This window comes from Aspergillus novofumigatus (assembly GCF_002847465.1).
Source record: "Aspergillus novofumigatus IBT 16806 chromosome Unknown P174scaffold_1, whole genome shotgun sequence".
Classification (NCBI taxonomy): domain Eukaryota; kingdom Fungi; phylum Ascomycota; class Eurotiomycetes; order Eurotiales; family Aspergillaceae; genus Aspergillus; species Aspergillus novofumigatus.
Window position 1 is genome coordinate 565274 of NW_020194274.1, and position 15403 is coordinate 580676.

Here is a 15403-nt window from a genome sequence, read left to right on the forward strand (position 1 = left end):
GAAGACTCAGATGAGAGGACTCGCGTCTTTGACATGGGGCTTCCTACTCTGTAAATGGATGCAACGTGGCCAGGGGATATGTATGCCATCCTTATCTTATCAGATTCATCCCAAAGCGGCGCATCTCGGCCGTTCGTCATCTTATCCCCGATCTGCAACGCCCCTGACAGCTGTCACCCATCTCTTATCTACCCATCATCAGCTTAATTCCAACAGAACAGCCTAGGTGGAAAATGGACCCCGACGCAAGCGTACCAATTGACGAGCCATCCGCCTTCAACTACGTGCTCTCCTTCCTCCTCGTCGGCGTAGCATGGGGCTTCACGACGCCATTCATCCGACGCGCCGCAGCGGACTTTAACGCTCGGCAGGAAGCACTCCAGAATCCGCCGTCCCAGACGTCGCCGCAGACGCAACCAGCACAGTCTACCACCGAAGAACAGGAGCTACAGGATCAAAGCCAGGGCGCAACTAGCACCACGAAGAATGGAGATGGACACGAAAGTGAAGAGGATGAGGACTCGGAATCGGGAGAGGAAGACCAGCCTCTTACTTCGAATGCGCGATCAAGAACAAGAACTACTGCTGCGGCTGCTGCAGGAGGAAGTAGCACTCGCGTCCCCGCGTGGATGAAACCGAAGCCTACATCTTCATGGCTCACGACCAAGATCGTGACCGTCTTCTGGACGGTTGTTAATCTCCTCCGCACGCCAGCGTATTCCATTCCGCTTGTTATCAACTTGACTGGAAGTATTTGGTTCTTTTTGTTGGTTGGGAAGCATGGTTTGTCTTCCTCTCCTTTCTCACTGTTGTCTATGACTGTCTCCATGCTGATATTTCATAGAATTGTCCTTGACTGTCCCACTGGCGAATTCGAGTGCATTCCTCTTTACCGTCCTCGGGGAGTGGTATGTCGAGCGCAAGGTCATTGAGAAAGAGACATGGTTGGGAATGGCGCTTGTCTTGGGCGGTATTGGGATCTGTGTGCATTCGAAGAACCAGAATTAATTAGCTATAATCCAATATGAATAAAATGAAATGCAGTAAAAATAAACCGGTTCAAATATAATCGCGGAAGCAAGAATGGTGGGCGAAAAAGAAAAAGGAAAGTAATTGCATCATCCGTGAATCGAACACGGGCCTCGTCGATGGCAACGACGAATTCTACCACTAGACCAATGATGCTTCTTATTATAAGAACTTTGTTATTTTGTCTCATGAAGACAATGCAGAAAAAAGCCACCAATGACCACCGCAGAAGTCGTATGCTCCTGATGGAATAAATGTGAACCGCATTCGAGTGTGAAGCGAGGCTAGAATGAGGATAGAATTGAAGCGACGAATCCCTATCGTCAAAAGCACGGAGGACAATATCATAAACCAGGGCAAGGACAGAGTTGAATCAATCAGCAATAGGATGGAGGAACAGCATAAAATGATAGGTCCAGCAAAGACAGGTCCAGCAAGGACATGCTCGAGTAATACGGCGAGGATGAAGTCTGCGAAGGAAATCGAGACCGACTTCAGCTCAATTCCATGGGCATCTCAGCCTTAAGGATGGTTCAAAGAGAGCCGAAGTTAGTGAGTGGAAAAGGGACAGCATGAGCCATTGTCTAGACGTTACATCTCAAGTATAATATAGGCATAATGGTGTCACATCCCATACTTAACGGAACACCACACATTGTGGGACGCCCTGTATATGCGCCCCCCCCTCCCCAAACAAATGGTATCTACATAATACATCGCAATCATCTTTCAACGAAGCAGAACCAAGCAAAAGCATTGACACTCCATATCATAAAACATGTCCTCGTCGTCCAGGGTACCATACTGAGCCCGCAGCGGTATCGTGGCCCAACCCGGTATAGAGCCGGGTGCATACATCACATGGGAAGGAAAGGCTAGAGAAATAACATCAAACCCCTCGGAACTGTACGAATGGTTAGAGCTTGAAAGCAGCATGGAAAAGTCGAATATTCTTGAACATACCATACGAACGACCAGGAACCACATTGCCCCCATGAATTTGAATATCGAGAGACCAGCCACACTCCAAAGCACGACAGCCATGTAAATCGTGGCCCTGTTATCATCCGTCGCATTTTTGTCGCTGTTGAATCGGTCCAGACCAGCTGCGCTCAGCACAACAGCGCCCAGCGCAAAGTTGCAAAACACCCAAGCGAGCACGACCGCGCTTCGGAACCCTTTGTAATAGTCGGCTTGACGTTCCTCTTCCGAAATGATCTTGGTCTCCTTGGGCGGTTTCTGTGCAAATTTGGCCAGTTCTGCCTCATACTGCGCGTTAAGATCTCCATCGTCCTGGGGAATATCAACATCGACTTTTCCGCCGGGTTTCGTGTTGGCTGAAGGCAGTTTTTCGGCCTTGTCGTCTCCCTTGGTACCCCACGTGATGTCGTGGGTATTGCAGAAGGCATAGATATTGAGTACGTTGATGTACGTTGGCGTAAGCAGCATGTATTGAACAAACTGGTACAGGTTAGCTTCACATATAGCCAAAATTCGGAGGAGACTTACGGAGGTGAACATGTGCCAGGGGTCGAAGAAGATAAGTGAAGCCAGGAGCCACATGACATAAGTCGACCCCAAGGAGACAAAGATCGAGAAAAATTGACTGTTGCTGAACAACTGCCCAACGCTAAATGAATTATCGGCGACTTCCTTCTGAATGGATTTGACGGTCACAAAGATTGCTGCAAAGGTCAGGTAGATCATGATGCCAATCCAGAAGTAGACCATGGTCATGTAGAACTTGTTTGAGCCGCCGGGACGGTTGCCGAGGGAGAGAACGAAGCAGGTCACCAGGGTCGCAAGATAGAGCCACTCGAAGACAACACCCAGAACTTTACCCGTTGTCCCGAGAAGATCAGCGTCACCAAGGTAGGTAGTGAGAATATGGAAGACCAAGAAGAAGTTGCCCTGCGATTCACGTTAGCATTGGCTCATTCCGTCAAGAAGAAGAGTGCACATACAATATTGAACCACGCAAAGATCATGTTGATAGTCTGGTAGATGAACTCAATCAACAACATGAACTTGCGCATGAAGCTGTGGTCGCTTCGCCAGATCTGGTAGAAATGGGCGATCGCATAAACAGCAGCAAAGAAACTTCCGTTCAGCCATCGGCGCCGCTGTAGAATGAATTCCGCCATTCGGTCAGGCACATCGGTCTCTCCAGTTGATGACTTGACATATTGCAGGAGCCAACGGCAATTGCGTTTTGTCACAATCTCGAAACACAGAATTCGATCCTCGGCCAGGTACATGTTGGCTGTGAAGATACCGGCATTGGCGCCATGCATCTTTTCACCCATGAAGTAGCGCTCCAGAGGACCTTGGCCGTTCTTGTCGTTCTGTAACGCGACGTATCTGTACGCAGAAAAAGCACCAGGCAAGACAGAAATGAAACCAAAAGCTGATTCCAGAGGCTTATCCAGGATGTTGCTGAGCTTATATTCGAAGTTTTGCCCAGCCACCAACGGATTGAGCAATTTCTTGCCATGCGACAGCATGACTTTGATCTCGCCACAAGCTCCTCCACACATGGGCTCAATGTCAAAAGCCTTCCATAGCTGATAGATAGAGTCCCGTCCGGGCTTCGTTCCTGCGTCCAGAAGCACGCAGATATTGGGGTCCAATACACGGCCAAAGGCCTGGAAGAACCAACGATGTGAGTTGATCTTCTTCTGGTTCTTTTCCTTCAGGCAGAAAATCATCTGGACTGGGCAGGCCGAGCGCCCTTTTATGTGTACCTGAGTTCCTTTGAGCTCGAGGCCGACCTGCGTAGTATACTCGTAGATATGTGCCGTCACATCCTTGCCGTTCACCTGCTGCTTCGCGATACCATCCTGGTACACTCCGAGAGCAGCTAGCACAGCCCGTGTCCGGGGGTTGATCTTGGCACGACCATCGCTGATGACGCAAACGACAATCTTTTTCCATGCGTCCTTGCCCCAGGTTTTACTCTGCGTCCGATTGCACATGTACTCGATGTTCTTGAACACGCCGATCAATGTTCGAGCGAAAAGGAAGTCGTCCTCGTTGTACATGGTAATCACAATGAAAAGCTCGGTGTGTCGAGGCTTCGCGAACAGTTTCTGGCGCAGTGTAAACCGCTCCTCGTAAAAATCAGCGGGATCACAGGTTGCCGCCGAGTAGCGCATATGAGTGAACTCGTCACGACCGGGGGTTCCGCATGAGGAACTTGACTGAGCAGCTTCGGCGCAATGGGACAGTCCAGGACCAGGTTACCGTGGAAGAGTTGTACTTCCTTGACCGTCTTCCAGCGTCGTATTGGCGCCGGACTCGGAGTGGGCGCAGCCGCAGCGTCGTCTTGGTACTCATCACTGTACGGGTCTGGACCGAACGGGTTCTCAGGTTGTAAAATGGGCACTTGGTCATCTTGGTAAGGCTGTTGTTGCTCGTGGTACTGCCCTAGATCATAATCATCTTGCGGCGTGACTGTTGGCTCGTACGGCTGGGTATAGTATGCGTCGTGATGAGCTTCCGGGTTCACAGCATAATCGTAGCCGGGATATTGCTCAGGATGACGTTGCTCGTATGCTTCATTATGACCGTAGGAGTTGGGAATTCGTTCTACCGAGTACTAGTATCTCGAGTCAATCTCAGAAGTCACCGGCGCTTTGGTTGCAATGGTGTTCTCACAGTTGGCTGCTCTGCTAGACGGTCGCTGGAAGGCATCTGCAAATGGTCATGCACGTATGGATTATCCGACAGCTGGTAAGCGTTCAAAGGCCGGCCTGGCGACGGCGTTCGATCGTCCAAATGATGAGGGTTCATGGTGGGAGAGCGATTGCCATCCTCTCCGTAGTGGTCTACAGAGCTCGAATGTCAGTTGGAATGGCTACCGGATTGAGCGTGTGGTAACCAGTGTTAAAAAAGAATGTGAAATGGCAGGCAGAAACAATTGCAGAATGATCGCCAAACAGCTTGCGCAAGTGCCAATGGGAGCTAGTCTCGTCAAGTCGCTTTATGGGGGGCTATGTTTCAGAAAGACAGTGGATGCGGAGATGCGACGGATCCCGCAGCCCTGCAATAACAACAGCGTAACTCGGACCAAAACAAATTACGGACTAACCTAAGCGATTATAGGACATTGTGAGAGTAGGGTCTTCGTATATTGATCGTTTGAATGAGCTACCCCTTTGTATTTCTGGCGAGGGGGAGTGATTGGGAATGCGCCAAGAGCGTCGCTGGAATGAGGTCAAGCGCCCAGTCACTCGATAATTTATCGGGGCTTGCGGAGAATTTGACGACTTCCAAGACAAACGGCAGGGAAAGGAATGAAGAGATCGAGGATGCTGAGCGAATAAAGGTGCTTTTTCATCTGTCAACTGCTGCCTGTTGAGCGCAAAACGTGCGACGCCACTAGTGGTGGCTGTAAAGGACGGGGAACTGGGGAGGACAAGAAGGAGAAGCAAAAGTTGTAAGCTGAGAATGAAGGAAAAGAGGCTTTGCTTGGCAGGCTTTGCGTTGGCCAAGGAACCAGAAGAGATGGATGATCACTTCTTGGATGTTAAAATTCGGGAGAATAATACCCTGATGACGACGAGTAGAAAAGATGCACTGTTTACTACTTCAGACTAGACTACGGAGGACGCCCCGCAAAGCGATGCAGCTATCTGATATGCTTATCCAGCAGAAGGCTTCTATAAGTCCCTGCTTAACGAAAAATCTGCACATCTGCACGACGTATTATGCAGCTTCGGAACATTGATTTGCATGTATCTTCCTCACCTTGATCCAACCATCAAAATCGACTTCGATTCATCAATCAAGCCACGGATATCGTTGCCTTGGTCCATGGGCTACAGTGGAGAGACTGGGTGTAATCCTTGGTCACTGGGCCAACGGGAAACCGGTGTGCCTGTCACTGCCACAGTGCCACACCCCCAATGTGCCCACCTATGGCTCAGCACTCTAAAAATAACCGTGTGCCACACTGGAACTGATTCACTAGTTGCAATCGAAGAAATTGATCTTATTCATGGTCATAAACTTGGTGACGGTATGATTGTTTGAATAGACGTCACCAGACACTTGGATTTCTAGCAGACTACCTATTTGCTTTAACATGATCATGAATTAGCAGGAATATATATCCCGCTGTGTATCATACAGCCCTAGCGCGAGTTTTCTTGAACGACAATTGCAGAATTTTACCTGATCCAGTGGTTTAGGCATCATTATTTTCCATAGATCAGGACAATCTTGGAGCTCCATATCAACTAAAAACTTCGTCATACTATGCAATACTCCTATTCGATAAACCGGTGGATGTTCGATAAGAATGCCTCGTGGCTGAAGGCGGTGCAAAGCGGCAGAATTCTTATCGCTGTGGTGGGGTGTGCAACATTTTAATCAGAGATGCATACATGCACCTGTCACAGTCCTTGCTCAATCACCAGGCAGCTTCTCATCAGGTAACGGTAAAAATGACCGCCTCCAAGCCTACTTCACCCGGACACAATTTCAATGTCCTCTTCGTCTGCCTGGGCAATATCTGTAAGCGCGAACCCTCCAACCCTCACCTCCGAACTCCAATCTAATACCCCCACACCAGGCCGCTCCACCATGGCAGAAGGAGTCTTCCGCAACATGGCAAGCACCCATCCATTGATCAATGAGATCGATTCTGCAGGCACAGGAGCCTACCACACCCTCGAGCCCCCGATTCGCGTACCATGTCCACCCTCCGCCGCCACGGCATCACAAACTACGACCACGCGGCGCGGAAGATCACAAAGGATGACTTTTTGCGGTTTGACTATCTCCTCGCGATGGATAAATACAATCTGCGGGATTTGCTGGATGTGCGCGAATCGGTTGTTGCTTCGTTGCGGAAGTCTGGAGGTGCCAAGGGTACCCGGGCGTCGAGCGGAGAAGCCGGCGCGAAGGTTGCGGAGGTGAGGTTGTTTGGTGATTTTGGGCCGGGTGGTGTTCTCCATGACCGAGTTGGTGGGGGAGAGGTCGTGCAGGATCCTTACTACGGCGGTGTTAATGGGTTCGAGGAGGTTTATCAGCAGGTTGTGCGGTTTTCCAAGTCCTTTCTAGAGTATTTGGAGAAGAAGCAGGGCTCTGAGGCTGAGGAGTGATTCCTGATCTTTTGAGAATGGCATACTGCGTTCTTGCATGTTGAGTGATACCCGATAACTTATAGATATGATCGATCAATATACGACTTGAAGGAGTTCAAAGCCGTACTGGCTGCACCGAGGCTTCATCAATGGTTCCGTTTTCTCAGATAGTATAGTACACTTCACAGTAATATTGCACAATTGGCCGAAGGAGACGGTCTCAAGCAACAATGGCCATACAAGTGGCTAGCCATCTCTTCATACCCGTTCACTGATCTTGATGGCGGCTCTACACCCGAAGCGGATCACATTGACCAACGGATCATAAGGCTGCGCCTCCTTGGCATCGTTCTCAACGGCATGGTCCAAATGCTCTAGCTCCTCATCACGAATCCGGCGGAACGTCGCCAGCATCTCCTTTAGTTCATCATCGAGCTCCTCTCCCCGGCTCCTCGCGTCTGCCTCCCATGACAGAATCTCCCGCACTTGGTCGTTATAATGAGACCCAATCTCCGTCTCCACTGCCTCAGTACAAGCCATGGCTGCCTCCCGGCCCATGACTCCCGTCGACCATCCCAAGAAAGTCGCTGCTACTTCCCAAATCGGATACATGGCCGTCGGGCGAATCCGGTGCTTTGCAATAAGTTTGTTGAATGTCGAGAAGTGTCCGGCTTCTTGGTCATACATGTGCTTCATGAGCGGTCGGAGGTGGGGATGCGAGCGCACGACCTGGGGTGTTTGCGCAGTATAGATGAGCGTTGCGGCAAGTTCGCCGGCTTGGTTGACTCGGAGTGCGCTGTCCAGGTACTCTCGTTGTTTCTTGCTCAAAATGTACGTGGGTTTCGAGGATCCAGCGCCGGAATCCTGGGAGGACTCTGGCGCACCATCCGAAGGACTAGATGCTGCTGTAGAGCTGTGCCGGCGTCGACTTTGGCGCAAAATTGATGGAGCGAGAAAGTCGAGCATCAATGGTGATGTTGACCGAGCGGATCGGCTGAGAACGCATCTTCGAAAGGAAGATAATGAATTCATTCTGGGTGTGTTTTTGATACAATCAGAAATACTTGGATAATATCATGAATGAAGAGTTAATCGAATGGGCAATTTATCAACAATTGTAAGCATGAGATGCTTATACACCGGATATTCCGAGGTGGTCCAACCCAATCGCATGGCCGCAGACGCGCGCTTGCGGCCTTCTTGGCAAGGCATCAATCTCGGGGGTCCTGCGGCCGGAACGTCATGGGCGAACCAAATCGTGCGGGTGCCGCCGTGCACTCCATCCGATCGCTTCTCTTCACCTCAAGACCATCCGTCCTCTTGATTATTCACTAATAATCCGCCACCCAACTCCATCCTCGCGACCTGCTTGGGCTTTCTTTTCTGTCGCGAGATTGTTATATACAGCTGGCTCCGCCCTAGCCAAGTACTCGATTAATTTATATATCGGTACCCACGTTCGGTTCCATAGGTTCGAGTCGCTGAGATCTTAGCTGTGCATTGCGACGGTGAATTAGGGGGCTGTCGCGCACTCAAATCGGCTCTTCCCTGCTTGCGCTCGCCAGCCATTCTATTTCGAGTCAAACGCCACCTGGTTTTCAGTGAAATTTTTGCACGATATTCACTATGGCGGATGATCTGGATGCCGAGCTGCTCGCTCTAGCGGGCGACTCCTCTGACGAGGAGTCATCACCTCCTCCCAAGCAGAATTCTGAATCTCCTGCTCCTTCGGCTTCTCCATCATCGGCCATGGCGCGAAAAGGAACGGCAAAACCGATTAAAAGGAGCAAGAAGTCGCGCAATGATGATGAGGGTGATGAGGAGGATGGCGAAGTGTAGGTTGCGGTTTTCTTCGTGCTCATTTTGACCTCAAGTGTGTTCTTGTGTTCGGTGGCTGGGAACTGACAACACTGGCCCCGCCAGGTCTGATGCTGGATCTCACCATTCACTCGAGTCCGCCAGCATGTCCGAGTCTGACGCCGCCTCCGATTCCGAAGGAGCAAGCGAGGACGCTGAAGAGGATCGCCCTATCTTCCCTTACGAAAAACTCTACTACTCTGCCAAAGACAAAGAGGAAATCATGGCGTTGCCAGAAATCCAGCGTGAACAGATTCTCTCTGAACGAGCGCAAGAGGTCGACCGACGCAACCAGGACCTGGCTCTTCGTCGTCTCTTAGCATCTCGCGAACGCGATGAGGCTCGGCGGGTGAAAAAGTCCAAGCGAAAGGCGAGCGTGGCGGATCTGGAAGAAGGCCAGCGCAAGAGCTCCCGGCAGAAGACCACACTTGGCGGGCGCAAAGTTGGCGAGGCTTCTGAGGCCATTGAGGCATACAAGCGTCAGCGTGAGAAGAAGGGCAAGCGCGATGAGCTCCGTCGTCGTGATATGGCTGCTGGCGAAGCAGCTCCAGCAAAGGACGAAGCACCCTCGGACAAGGATGCTGAAGGCGAAAGCGAGGTCGAGTGGGATAATCGCGAGCGCTCCCCATCTCCTCCCAAGGATGACCCACCTGCGGATCTTCGTGACATTCAACGTGCTCGCGTGGGACGTACAAATTTCGCACAAGTTTGCTTCTATCCTGGATTCGACGAAGCGATTTCTGGATGCTATGCTCGAGTGAATATCGGACCAAACAGAGATACTGGTATCAACGAATATCGTCTATGTTTGATCAAGAGTATGTGACCAATTTGCCTCTCTAACTTCACCTATAGACTTGCCGAGCTGACCTATTACAGGATTTACAGAGGGACGACCTTACGCCATGGAAAGCCCAAACGGCCGGTCGTTTGTGACAAACCAGTACGCTGTTTTGGCGCATGGGAAAGCAGAGCGCGAATTCCCTTTCATAGCTTGCTCTGATTCACCCTTTACCGAGGTAACTTTCTTTTCCTCGATCCTGAAGCCCTCGTTATTATACTAACGCCTTTCAGGCCGAATTCAATCGCTACCGCCAGACCATGGCAGTTGAAGATTGCAAGATAGCCACCAAATCAGTGCTTGCCAAAAAAGTAGCAGACATCAACCGTTTAATCAACCACCAGTTTACCAAGGAAGAGCTGAATGAGAAGTTGCGCAAACAAGGCTCTCTGGATAACAAGATGCGCACCTTTAAGCGCCTTGAAGCCGAGAAGCAGTTGAAGTTGGCTAGAGCTGCTGGTGACGATGAGGAGGTGTCGCGCTTGGAGAAGGAGCTGGCGGAGCTTACTGGGCCAAAGCTCGCTTTCAGTACCCAACCATCGAAACCTCGCACGGAGAAGTCGGATTATGAGCGCCTCGCCGAGTTGAACCTGCGCAATCAGAAACTGAACACCGAAAGTGTGCGTCGTGCCCAGCTCGAGGAGAGAAAGGCAAGTCGGAAAGCCGCTGCAGCAGTCGCTCGTGGTGAAGCTCAAGCCAATCCATTCATGCGTGTTCGAACCCTTGCCAAGACCCATTACGATGCCAACGGAAATAGCCTGATACCGGACTCAATCTCCAGCCGCGGCGGGACTCCTGGTACAGGATCTGACACGCCATCCAAGGCCAGTACGCCTAAACCTGCCGTCACTACACAGAAGAAGCAGTCGAAGGGTGGCATTGCCTCGATCCGCCATCGCAATATGGACGACGAGAATATTGCAGCCCTGGATCTGGAGTTGGATATTGAAATCTGATTGGGACCACATCAATCATCGTTGCAATAATTTTCATTGCCGGAAGAGCATGATGAGCAAACAAGTTAAGGCTTGGCGATGTCTCTTAGGATGGCTCATGAAAAGGACTTTGAACCGGACATGACTTTTTGATAGAACATAGGCAGGTGTTACGTTACACCAGATCAGCGTCGGTTTCTGTATTTCTGTCACTACGGGCGGGCTTTAAACATCGGCGTCATACCACACCTAGCATGGGAATTTGTATTTATCGCCAATGAACCATTGAACATTACTGAAAGTTTTCCATTGGCTACCTCTGGCAGTGCCGACTTCAATGTACTTCCAGTCAGGGCAACAAGATTGCCTTATCTAATGTCACGTGTTGATAACAACCGTGCTCCACGCGCTTGGACGCGATGCGCGTCGTTGATACAAGCAGAATGGGACTTTCTCCGCCCTGGGTTCGCATTATCGCTTGACACCATACACCCTCCTACTTCAATGCGGAGGGACTATTACGGGCTTCGCTGAAATCACCAATGACCAATTGACCTCTCTGCTATGTGCATTATAATCTAATTACACCAAACACACCATGTCAACACCCTCCACGCCGCGGACGGCGCGCTCCGCGTCTGAGAGTGGCACACCGGTCCTCACACCAGGACGAAAGATCAAAGCCATCCTGGCCGCATTCGATAGCGATTCAGAGTCAGACAACGGTGGCACCAATCAGCGACCGATACGGAAGCCAGAAGAAACCATGAATGATGCGGAAAGCGAAGAAGACGATGACGACGATATTGTGATGCCCAAGGGCCGGCTAGCAGCTCGCATGCAAGCTCAGAATCAGACAAGCACCAATCCACCAGTGACGGGACAAACGGCATTCGACCGTGTTTCGAAGTTCTTACGTGCCGAAAGAGAGCAGTCTAAGGAAGGCGAGGAAGCGCGTCATGAATCTGCTTCTGCTTCGGAGGACGAGGATGACCTTCCTAAGGCTGGTCCTAGGAAGAGGCGTAATGCAAGAAAGACACCGGAGCCTGGCGAGGATAGCACGCCTCGCTCGCCGTCTCGCGCTCGGTCCTTCTCTCCTTTGTTCATGTCTTCCCCCGCGCCGCAACGTAATGACGCACTTTCAGACGACGAGGAGGACGATGACGACGGAGAGGATTTGAAGGCCGACCCTCGCGTTCGCGCGCTCATCATGCAGAAGCGGAAGGAGCGCGAAGAGACCGAACGAGTCGAAGCGGAGAAGAAGGCCGCCTTGCTGGCGCAGAGGAATCAGTTCAGCTCGGAAATCGCTTCAGTGGAGGATAGTGATGAGGAAGAAGCTGGACGGAAGCTCACGCAGACGCGGCCGGCTGCGCGTAAGGCTAGCAAAAAAGCTTTGGAAGAGATGAATCGAGAAACACAGAGGATCAGCAGGAATATGCAGCTGGCTCATCAGGCGCAAACAAAGAAGAAGATCACCAAGGAGAGCTTCTTTGCGCGATTCAACTTTATGCAACAGGAGGAGACGAATGTCGCAGGTCAGACTGGGGAGAATTCGTCCACGACGGCTGGGTCTCAGCAATCGTCGGATAATGAGGCCCAGAAAGCTATAGAGACGCCGCAGACTTCACCTGTTCTCGGCCCATCAAACAAGCACAAGTCCGGTGAGGCTGTGGATGAAAGTAACAAGGAAGGTGGTGCTGAGCTCGACGTGGAACACTTCCCAACGGTCGATGAGATGTTGACTAGATCGCAAGACCAACCTCAACAAGTTACTGTTGGACGTGTAGAGGTGAAGGAGAACGAAGGCAAGAAACCGCTCGAGCCAACAAAGCCCGAACGAAGAGCTCTGACGCAGCCTCCCATCCGCGTGCGAGTGTCCCGACAGTCCATCGCTCAAAAACAACAGGAGGATTCTGACGACGACCTGGAGGTTGTTACTGACCCGGCCAAATGCAGGAGTATCGCGGCGTTCGAAAATCTCCCGGCAAAGAAAATGCAGGAATCAGCGTCTATGCTCAAGCTGAAAGCATTAGCCCAGCTTACTTCACCTACTCGACGGAGTAAGACTATGAATACGGCGGAACTCTCGGCCATGCTTTTGCTCCAGGCGAGGCAGCAAGCCGCCAAAGAAAGACAGGAGAGGATACAAGAGCTACGGGCTAAGGGTGTAGTCATTGAGACCGCCGAAGAGCGTGCTGCTATGGAAGATGAGCTTGAAAATCTTGTCGAGAAGGCACGTCAAGAAGCCGAAGAGATTGCCAAGAAGGAGAGAGGGTCTAAAAACAAGAAAACGGAGCTCGGAGATGACGAGGACGACGAAGAATTTGAGCTCTCCGGCTCTGATCAAGAAGGCTACGGCGATGGCGAGGGAGATGAGGAAGATGACGAAGACGATGAAGAGCAAGGATTAGTTGACTCGGAGGCTGGCGAGGATGAGGAGTCCGAGGACGAGCAGACCGAAGTCATGTCAGCAGATGAATCGGAAGTGCCGACTGCGCGACGCAAGCGACCAACTCGAGTAATCAGCGACGACGAGGATGAAGATGAAGAACCGGCACCCAAAACACCGGCCAAGCCGACTCATTTAACAGTAAACTCTGTTGAACGGCCTCAGTTCCCTGGTATGACCTCTGACGGACTGACAATGAGCCTCACACAAGCCTTTGCTGGTACACTTGGGGCCAGTCAACCGGTTACCCAGGCAGGCTCGCCGGCTATTCCGAACTCGTTGCCTGACCCTGCACCAAACCGCCGAGATTCGGAGTCTCAAATCATCATCAAGGATAGCCAGGAGCAGCGCGCCGAATCCACAGACATACTGGCAGGTTACACACACCCCGAGAGCCGAGTCTCTGAATCGCCAGCGTCAAGAGCCATGTCACAATTCTCCCAAATCCCTGACCCTACGCAGGATGCCGGCTTTGTTCTCTCGCCCTTTGATCCATCAAAGAGATTCCTAGAAGCCCCCCATTCGACGATCGAAACCGTGCTTGTGGGACAAAATGAATCCCGGAACACCACGCCAGTTCCTGACAGGAGAGCGAAGCATCTTCGGCGTGGACGAGCAGCAAACCTGTCCATGATTGAAGAGCAAGAAGAGGGAGGATTCGAGATAGATGCCAGTGCTTTTGATGTCATGAAAAAGGCAGCGAAGAAGAAGACCCATGTTCCATTTGATCCGAAGACCAGCAAGGCCAAGGAGATTGTGGAAGATGCGGCCGAAGAATCTGATGACGAATATGCCGGTCTTGGAGGCGCCAGTGACGACAGTGACGACGAGGAAGATGCCTATGATCGACAGATGATCAATGACAATAGTGGAGAGACAGTGGACGAGAAGCAGCTGGCTGCTCTGAATGCGTGCGTTACCTCATTGACTTGGTTGAAGATGTTGGCAACTGACCTAGTTATAGGCTCCACCAGAGAAATGCAGACGAAAAGCAGGTTGCCAAACTGCTAAAAGATATCACAACTGGTGCGCTCCGACGGCGGAGACACGCAGACGATGAGTTCGATCTTGATGATTCGGACGATGAGCTGCTTGCACGTCGGCGGCAAAAGCAAAGGGAGTTTGCGCGGATGCGAAAAGCTCTCCTTGCCGATGAAAAGATCGGCGAGATCGCCGAGAACCCCAAGAAAGCGGCGTTCTTCAAGGCCATTGAAGATCGCGATTCAGATGACGATATCGGCCTCGATTTCTTGGACGAAGAGCAAGGTCCCGGGTCCCAGGAGGACTCGTCTCAAGGTGTCGCATCAGACGCACCCCAGCAACAGTCGACTGCCGAAGAGAGCAACAAGAGGAAAAGGCCTCTCGAACCCTCTGCAGAAGACATCAACAACCGTCCTCCGCCTCACCTACGTCGCAAGCCGGCGAGCGCTATATCCAAGAAGCCCGCCACTCTCGCCGAGATCCGGGAAACCGTCTCTTTCTTGACCGAGACGCCCGAGTATGACTCCTTCCACGAAGATGCGTCAATAGACGATGTGGATGAGGCACAGCACGACGATGTTGATGACAGCAGCTCAGCACAGGAGCAGCCAAAGGAAACCTTCGCTGTCCCCAGCCATCCACGCCGCACAAGAGGTCCAGTTGTTGACCGTCTTGCACTGCTCCGGCAGGCATCATCCAACTCTGCCACGTCCGCTTCTTCCAGCAACCGTCTAGCATTCTTCGCTGGTGGAGGCAACGACTTGTCCTTCCGCCCTCCTCCCATGCTCCGCAAGACTACAACCAGTTCGTCTTCTAGTTCTACGTCATCCAGGTCTGACTCATCAAAGCGAGTCACCAAACCCGCAATTGGAGCGTCTGTCGCCAAGAAAGGCGCGGTCAATTACTACACTGCGGCAAGAGAGAGGGAGCGCGAGCGTGAGATTCGGGCCAAGAACCGCTCTGGCGGCTCCAACATTACAGCTCTGTTGAACAAGCATGCCAGCAACCGGCTGGGTTCTCTGGGAGGAACGGGTCAATGGGAATGATGATAGATTGTATCATGACTACTGCGTATTGGCTTGAGTCTGTCCTGGCGTTTCATGGGTCGAAATCATGGGCTGGAGTATTGGGCGAGCATATCATAGCCTTCGATAAGAGTTTAGCGATAATCTAGTATTCCCAGCAATTGAGTTCATGTTTCGTTGGTTATTGATCGAATGAC

The 15403-nt window shown here is 51.5% G+C and overlaps 6 protein-coding genes and 1 non-coding gene across 7 annotated transcripts; 4 read left to right on the forward strand and 3 right to left on the reverse strand.

Annotated features, from left to right (window-relative positions):
• Nucleotides 1-29: 29 nt before the first annotated feature.
• Nucleotides 30-1046, forward strand: P174DRAFT_436478 (uncharacterized protein). Its single transcript, XM_024826057.1, has 2 exons — nucleotides 30-783; nucleotides 845-1046. Exons 1-2 carry the CDS (start codon nucleotides 234-236, stop codon nucleotides 1006-1008), a joined length of 714 nt encoding a protein of 237 aa, XP_024686685.1. The 5' UTR covers nucleotides 30-233; the 3' UTR covers nucleotides 1009-1046.
• Nucleotides 1047-1114: 68 nt separating this feature from the next.
• P174DRAFT_t23 lies at nucleotides 1115-1185 on the reverse strand. Its single transcript has one exon. It is a non-coding gene; the product is annotated as a tRNA-Gly (tRNA).
• Nucleotides 1186-1815: 630 nt separating this feature from the next.
• Nucleotides 1816-5546, reverse strand: chsA (chitin synthase class I). Its single transcript, XM_024826058.1, has 7 exons — nucleotides 5120-5546; nucleotides 4687-4856; nucleotides 4226-4627; nucleotides 2994-4193; nucleotides 2539-2940; nucleotides 1993-2490; nucleotides 1816-1933 (listed from the first exon to the last, which is right to left on the reverse strand). The coding sequence occupies exons 1-7, from the start codon at nucleotides 5136-5138 to the stop codon at nucleotides 1919-1921; spliced, it is 2706 nt and encodes a 901-aa protein (XP_024686686.1). The 5' UTR covers nucleotides 5139-5546; the 3' UTR covers nucleotides 1816-1918.
• Nucleotides 5547-6476: 930 nt separating this feature from the next.
• Nucleotides 6477-7136, forward strand: ltpA (tyrosine protein phosphatase LTP1; the record flags this gene model as incomplete). The annotated part of the gene is made up of 3 exons (XM_024824445.1): nucleotides 6477-6546; nucleotides 6605-6720; nucleotides 6780-7136. 3 exons carry the CDS (start codon nucleotides 6477-6479, stop codon nucleotides 7134-7136), a joined length of 543 nt encoding a protein of 180 aa, XP_024686687.1.
• Nucleotides 7137-7163: 27 nt separating this feature from the next.
• P174DRAFT_4028 (demethoxyubiquinone hydroxylase family protein) lies at nucleotides 7164-8288 on the reverse strand. Its single transcript, XM_024823965.1, has one exon. It carries the CDS (start codon nucleotides 8148-8150, stop codon nucleotides 7377-7379), a length of 774 nt encoding a protein of 257 aa, XP_024686688.1. The 5' UTR covers nucleotides 8151-8288; the 3' UTR covers nucleotides 7164-7376.
• A 151-nt stretch (nucleotides 8289-8439) lies between these two features.
• On the forward strand, nucleotides 8440-11052 carry P174DRAFT_436483 (RNA polymerase-associated protein). Its single transcript, XM_024826059.1, has 4 exons — nucleotides 8440-8953; nucleotides 9042-9793; nucleotides 9855-9994; nucleotides 10050-11052. Exons 1-4 carry the CDS (start codon nucleotides 8745-8747, stop codon nucleotides 10770-10772), a joined length of 1824 nt encoding a protein of 607 aa, XP_024686689.1. The 5' UTR covers nucleotides 8440-8744; the 3' UTR covers nucleotides 10773-11052.
• A 168-nt stretch (nucleotides 11053-11220) lies between these two features.
• Nucleotides 11221-15365, forward strand: P174DRAFT_381346 (uncharacterized protein). The gene is made up of 2 exons (XM_024823073.1): nucleotides 11221-14111; nucleotides 14165-15365. Exons 1-2 carry the CDS (start codon nucleotides 11350-11352, stop codon nucleotides 15225-15227), a joined length of 3825 nt encoding a protein of 1274 aa, XP_024686690.1. The 5' UTR covers nucleotides 11221-11349; the 3' UTR covers nucleotides 15228-15365.
• Nucleotides 15366-15403: the final 38 nt, after the last annotated feature.

What these genes read in the sequence shown, in the direction of transcription:
- chsA (XM_024826058.1), bottom strand. An exon ending in TCTTTGCGTGGTTCAATATT is followed by an intron (nt 2,941 to 2,993) that starts GTATGTGCACTC and finishes CGTGAATCGCAG; the next exon opens with GGCAACTTCTTCTTGGTCTT. An exon ending in CCTGGCACATGTTCACCTCC is followed by an intron (nt 2,491 to 2,538) that starts GTAAGTCTCCTC and finishes AACCTGTACCAG; the next exon opens with TTTGTTCAATACATGCTGCT.
- P174DRAFT_381346 (XM_024823073.1), top strand. Translation starts at nt 11,350, where the DNA reads ATGTCAACACCCTCCACGCCGCGGACGGCGCGCTCCGCGTCTGAGAGT. An exon ending in CAGCTGGCTGCTCTGAATGC is followed by an intron (nt 14,112 to 14,164) that starts GTGCGTTACCTC and finishes ACCTAGTTATAG; the next exon opens with GCTCCACCAGAGAAATGCAG.
- P174DRAFT_436483 (XM_024826059.1), top strand. Translation starts at nt 8,745, where the DNA reads ATGGCGGATGATCTGGATGCCGAGCTGCTCGCTCTAGCGGGCGACTCC. An exon ending in TCGTCTATGTTTGATCAAGA is followed by an intron (nt 9,794 to 9,854) that starts GTATGTGACCAA and finishes GACCTATTACAG; the next exon opens with GATTTACAGAGGGACGACCT. An exon ending in CTGATTCACCCTTTACCGAG is followed by an intron (nt 9,995 to 10,049) that starts GTAACTTTCTTT and finishes AACGCCTTTCAG; the next exon opens with GCCGAATTCAATCGCTACCG.
- P174DRAFT_4028 (XM_024823965.1), bottom strand. Translation starts at nt 8,150, where the DNA reads ATGAATTCATTATCTTCCTTTCGAAGATGCGTTCTCAGCCGATCCGCT.
- P174DRAFT_436478 (XM_024826057.1), top strand. Translation starts at nt 234, where the DNA reads ATGGACCCCGACGCAAGCGTACCAATTGACGAGCCATCCGCCTTCAAC. An exon ending in TTTGTTGGTTGGGAAGCATG is followed by an intron (nt 784 to 844) that starts GTTTGTCTTCCT and finishes GATATTTCATAG; the next exon opens with AATTGTCCTTGACTGTCCCA.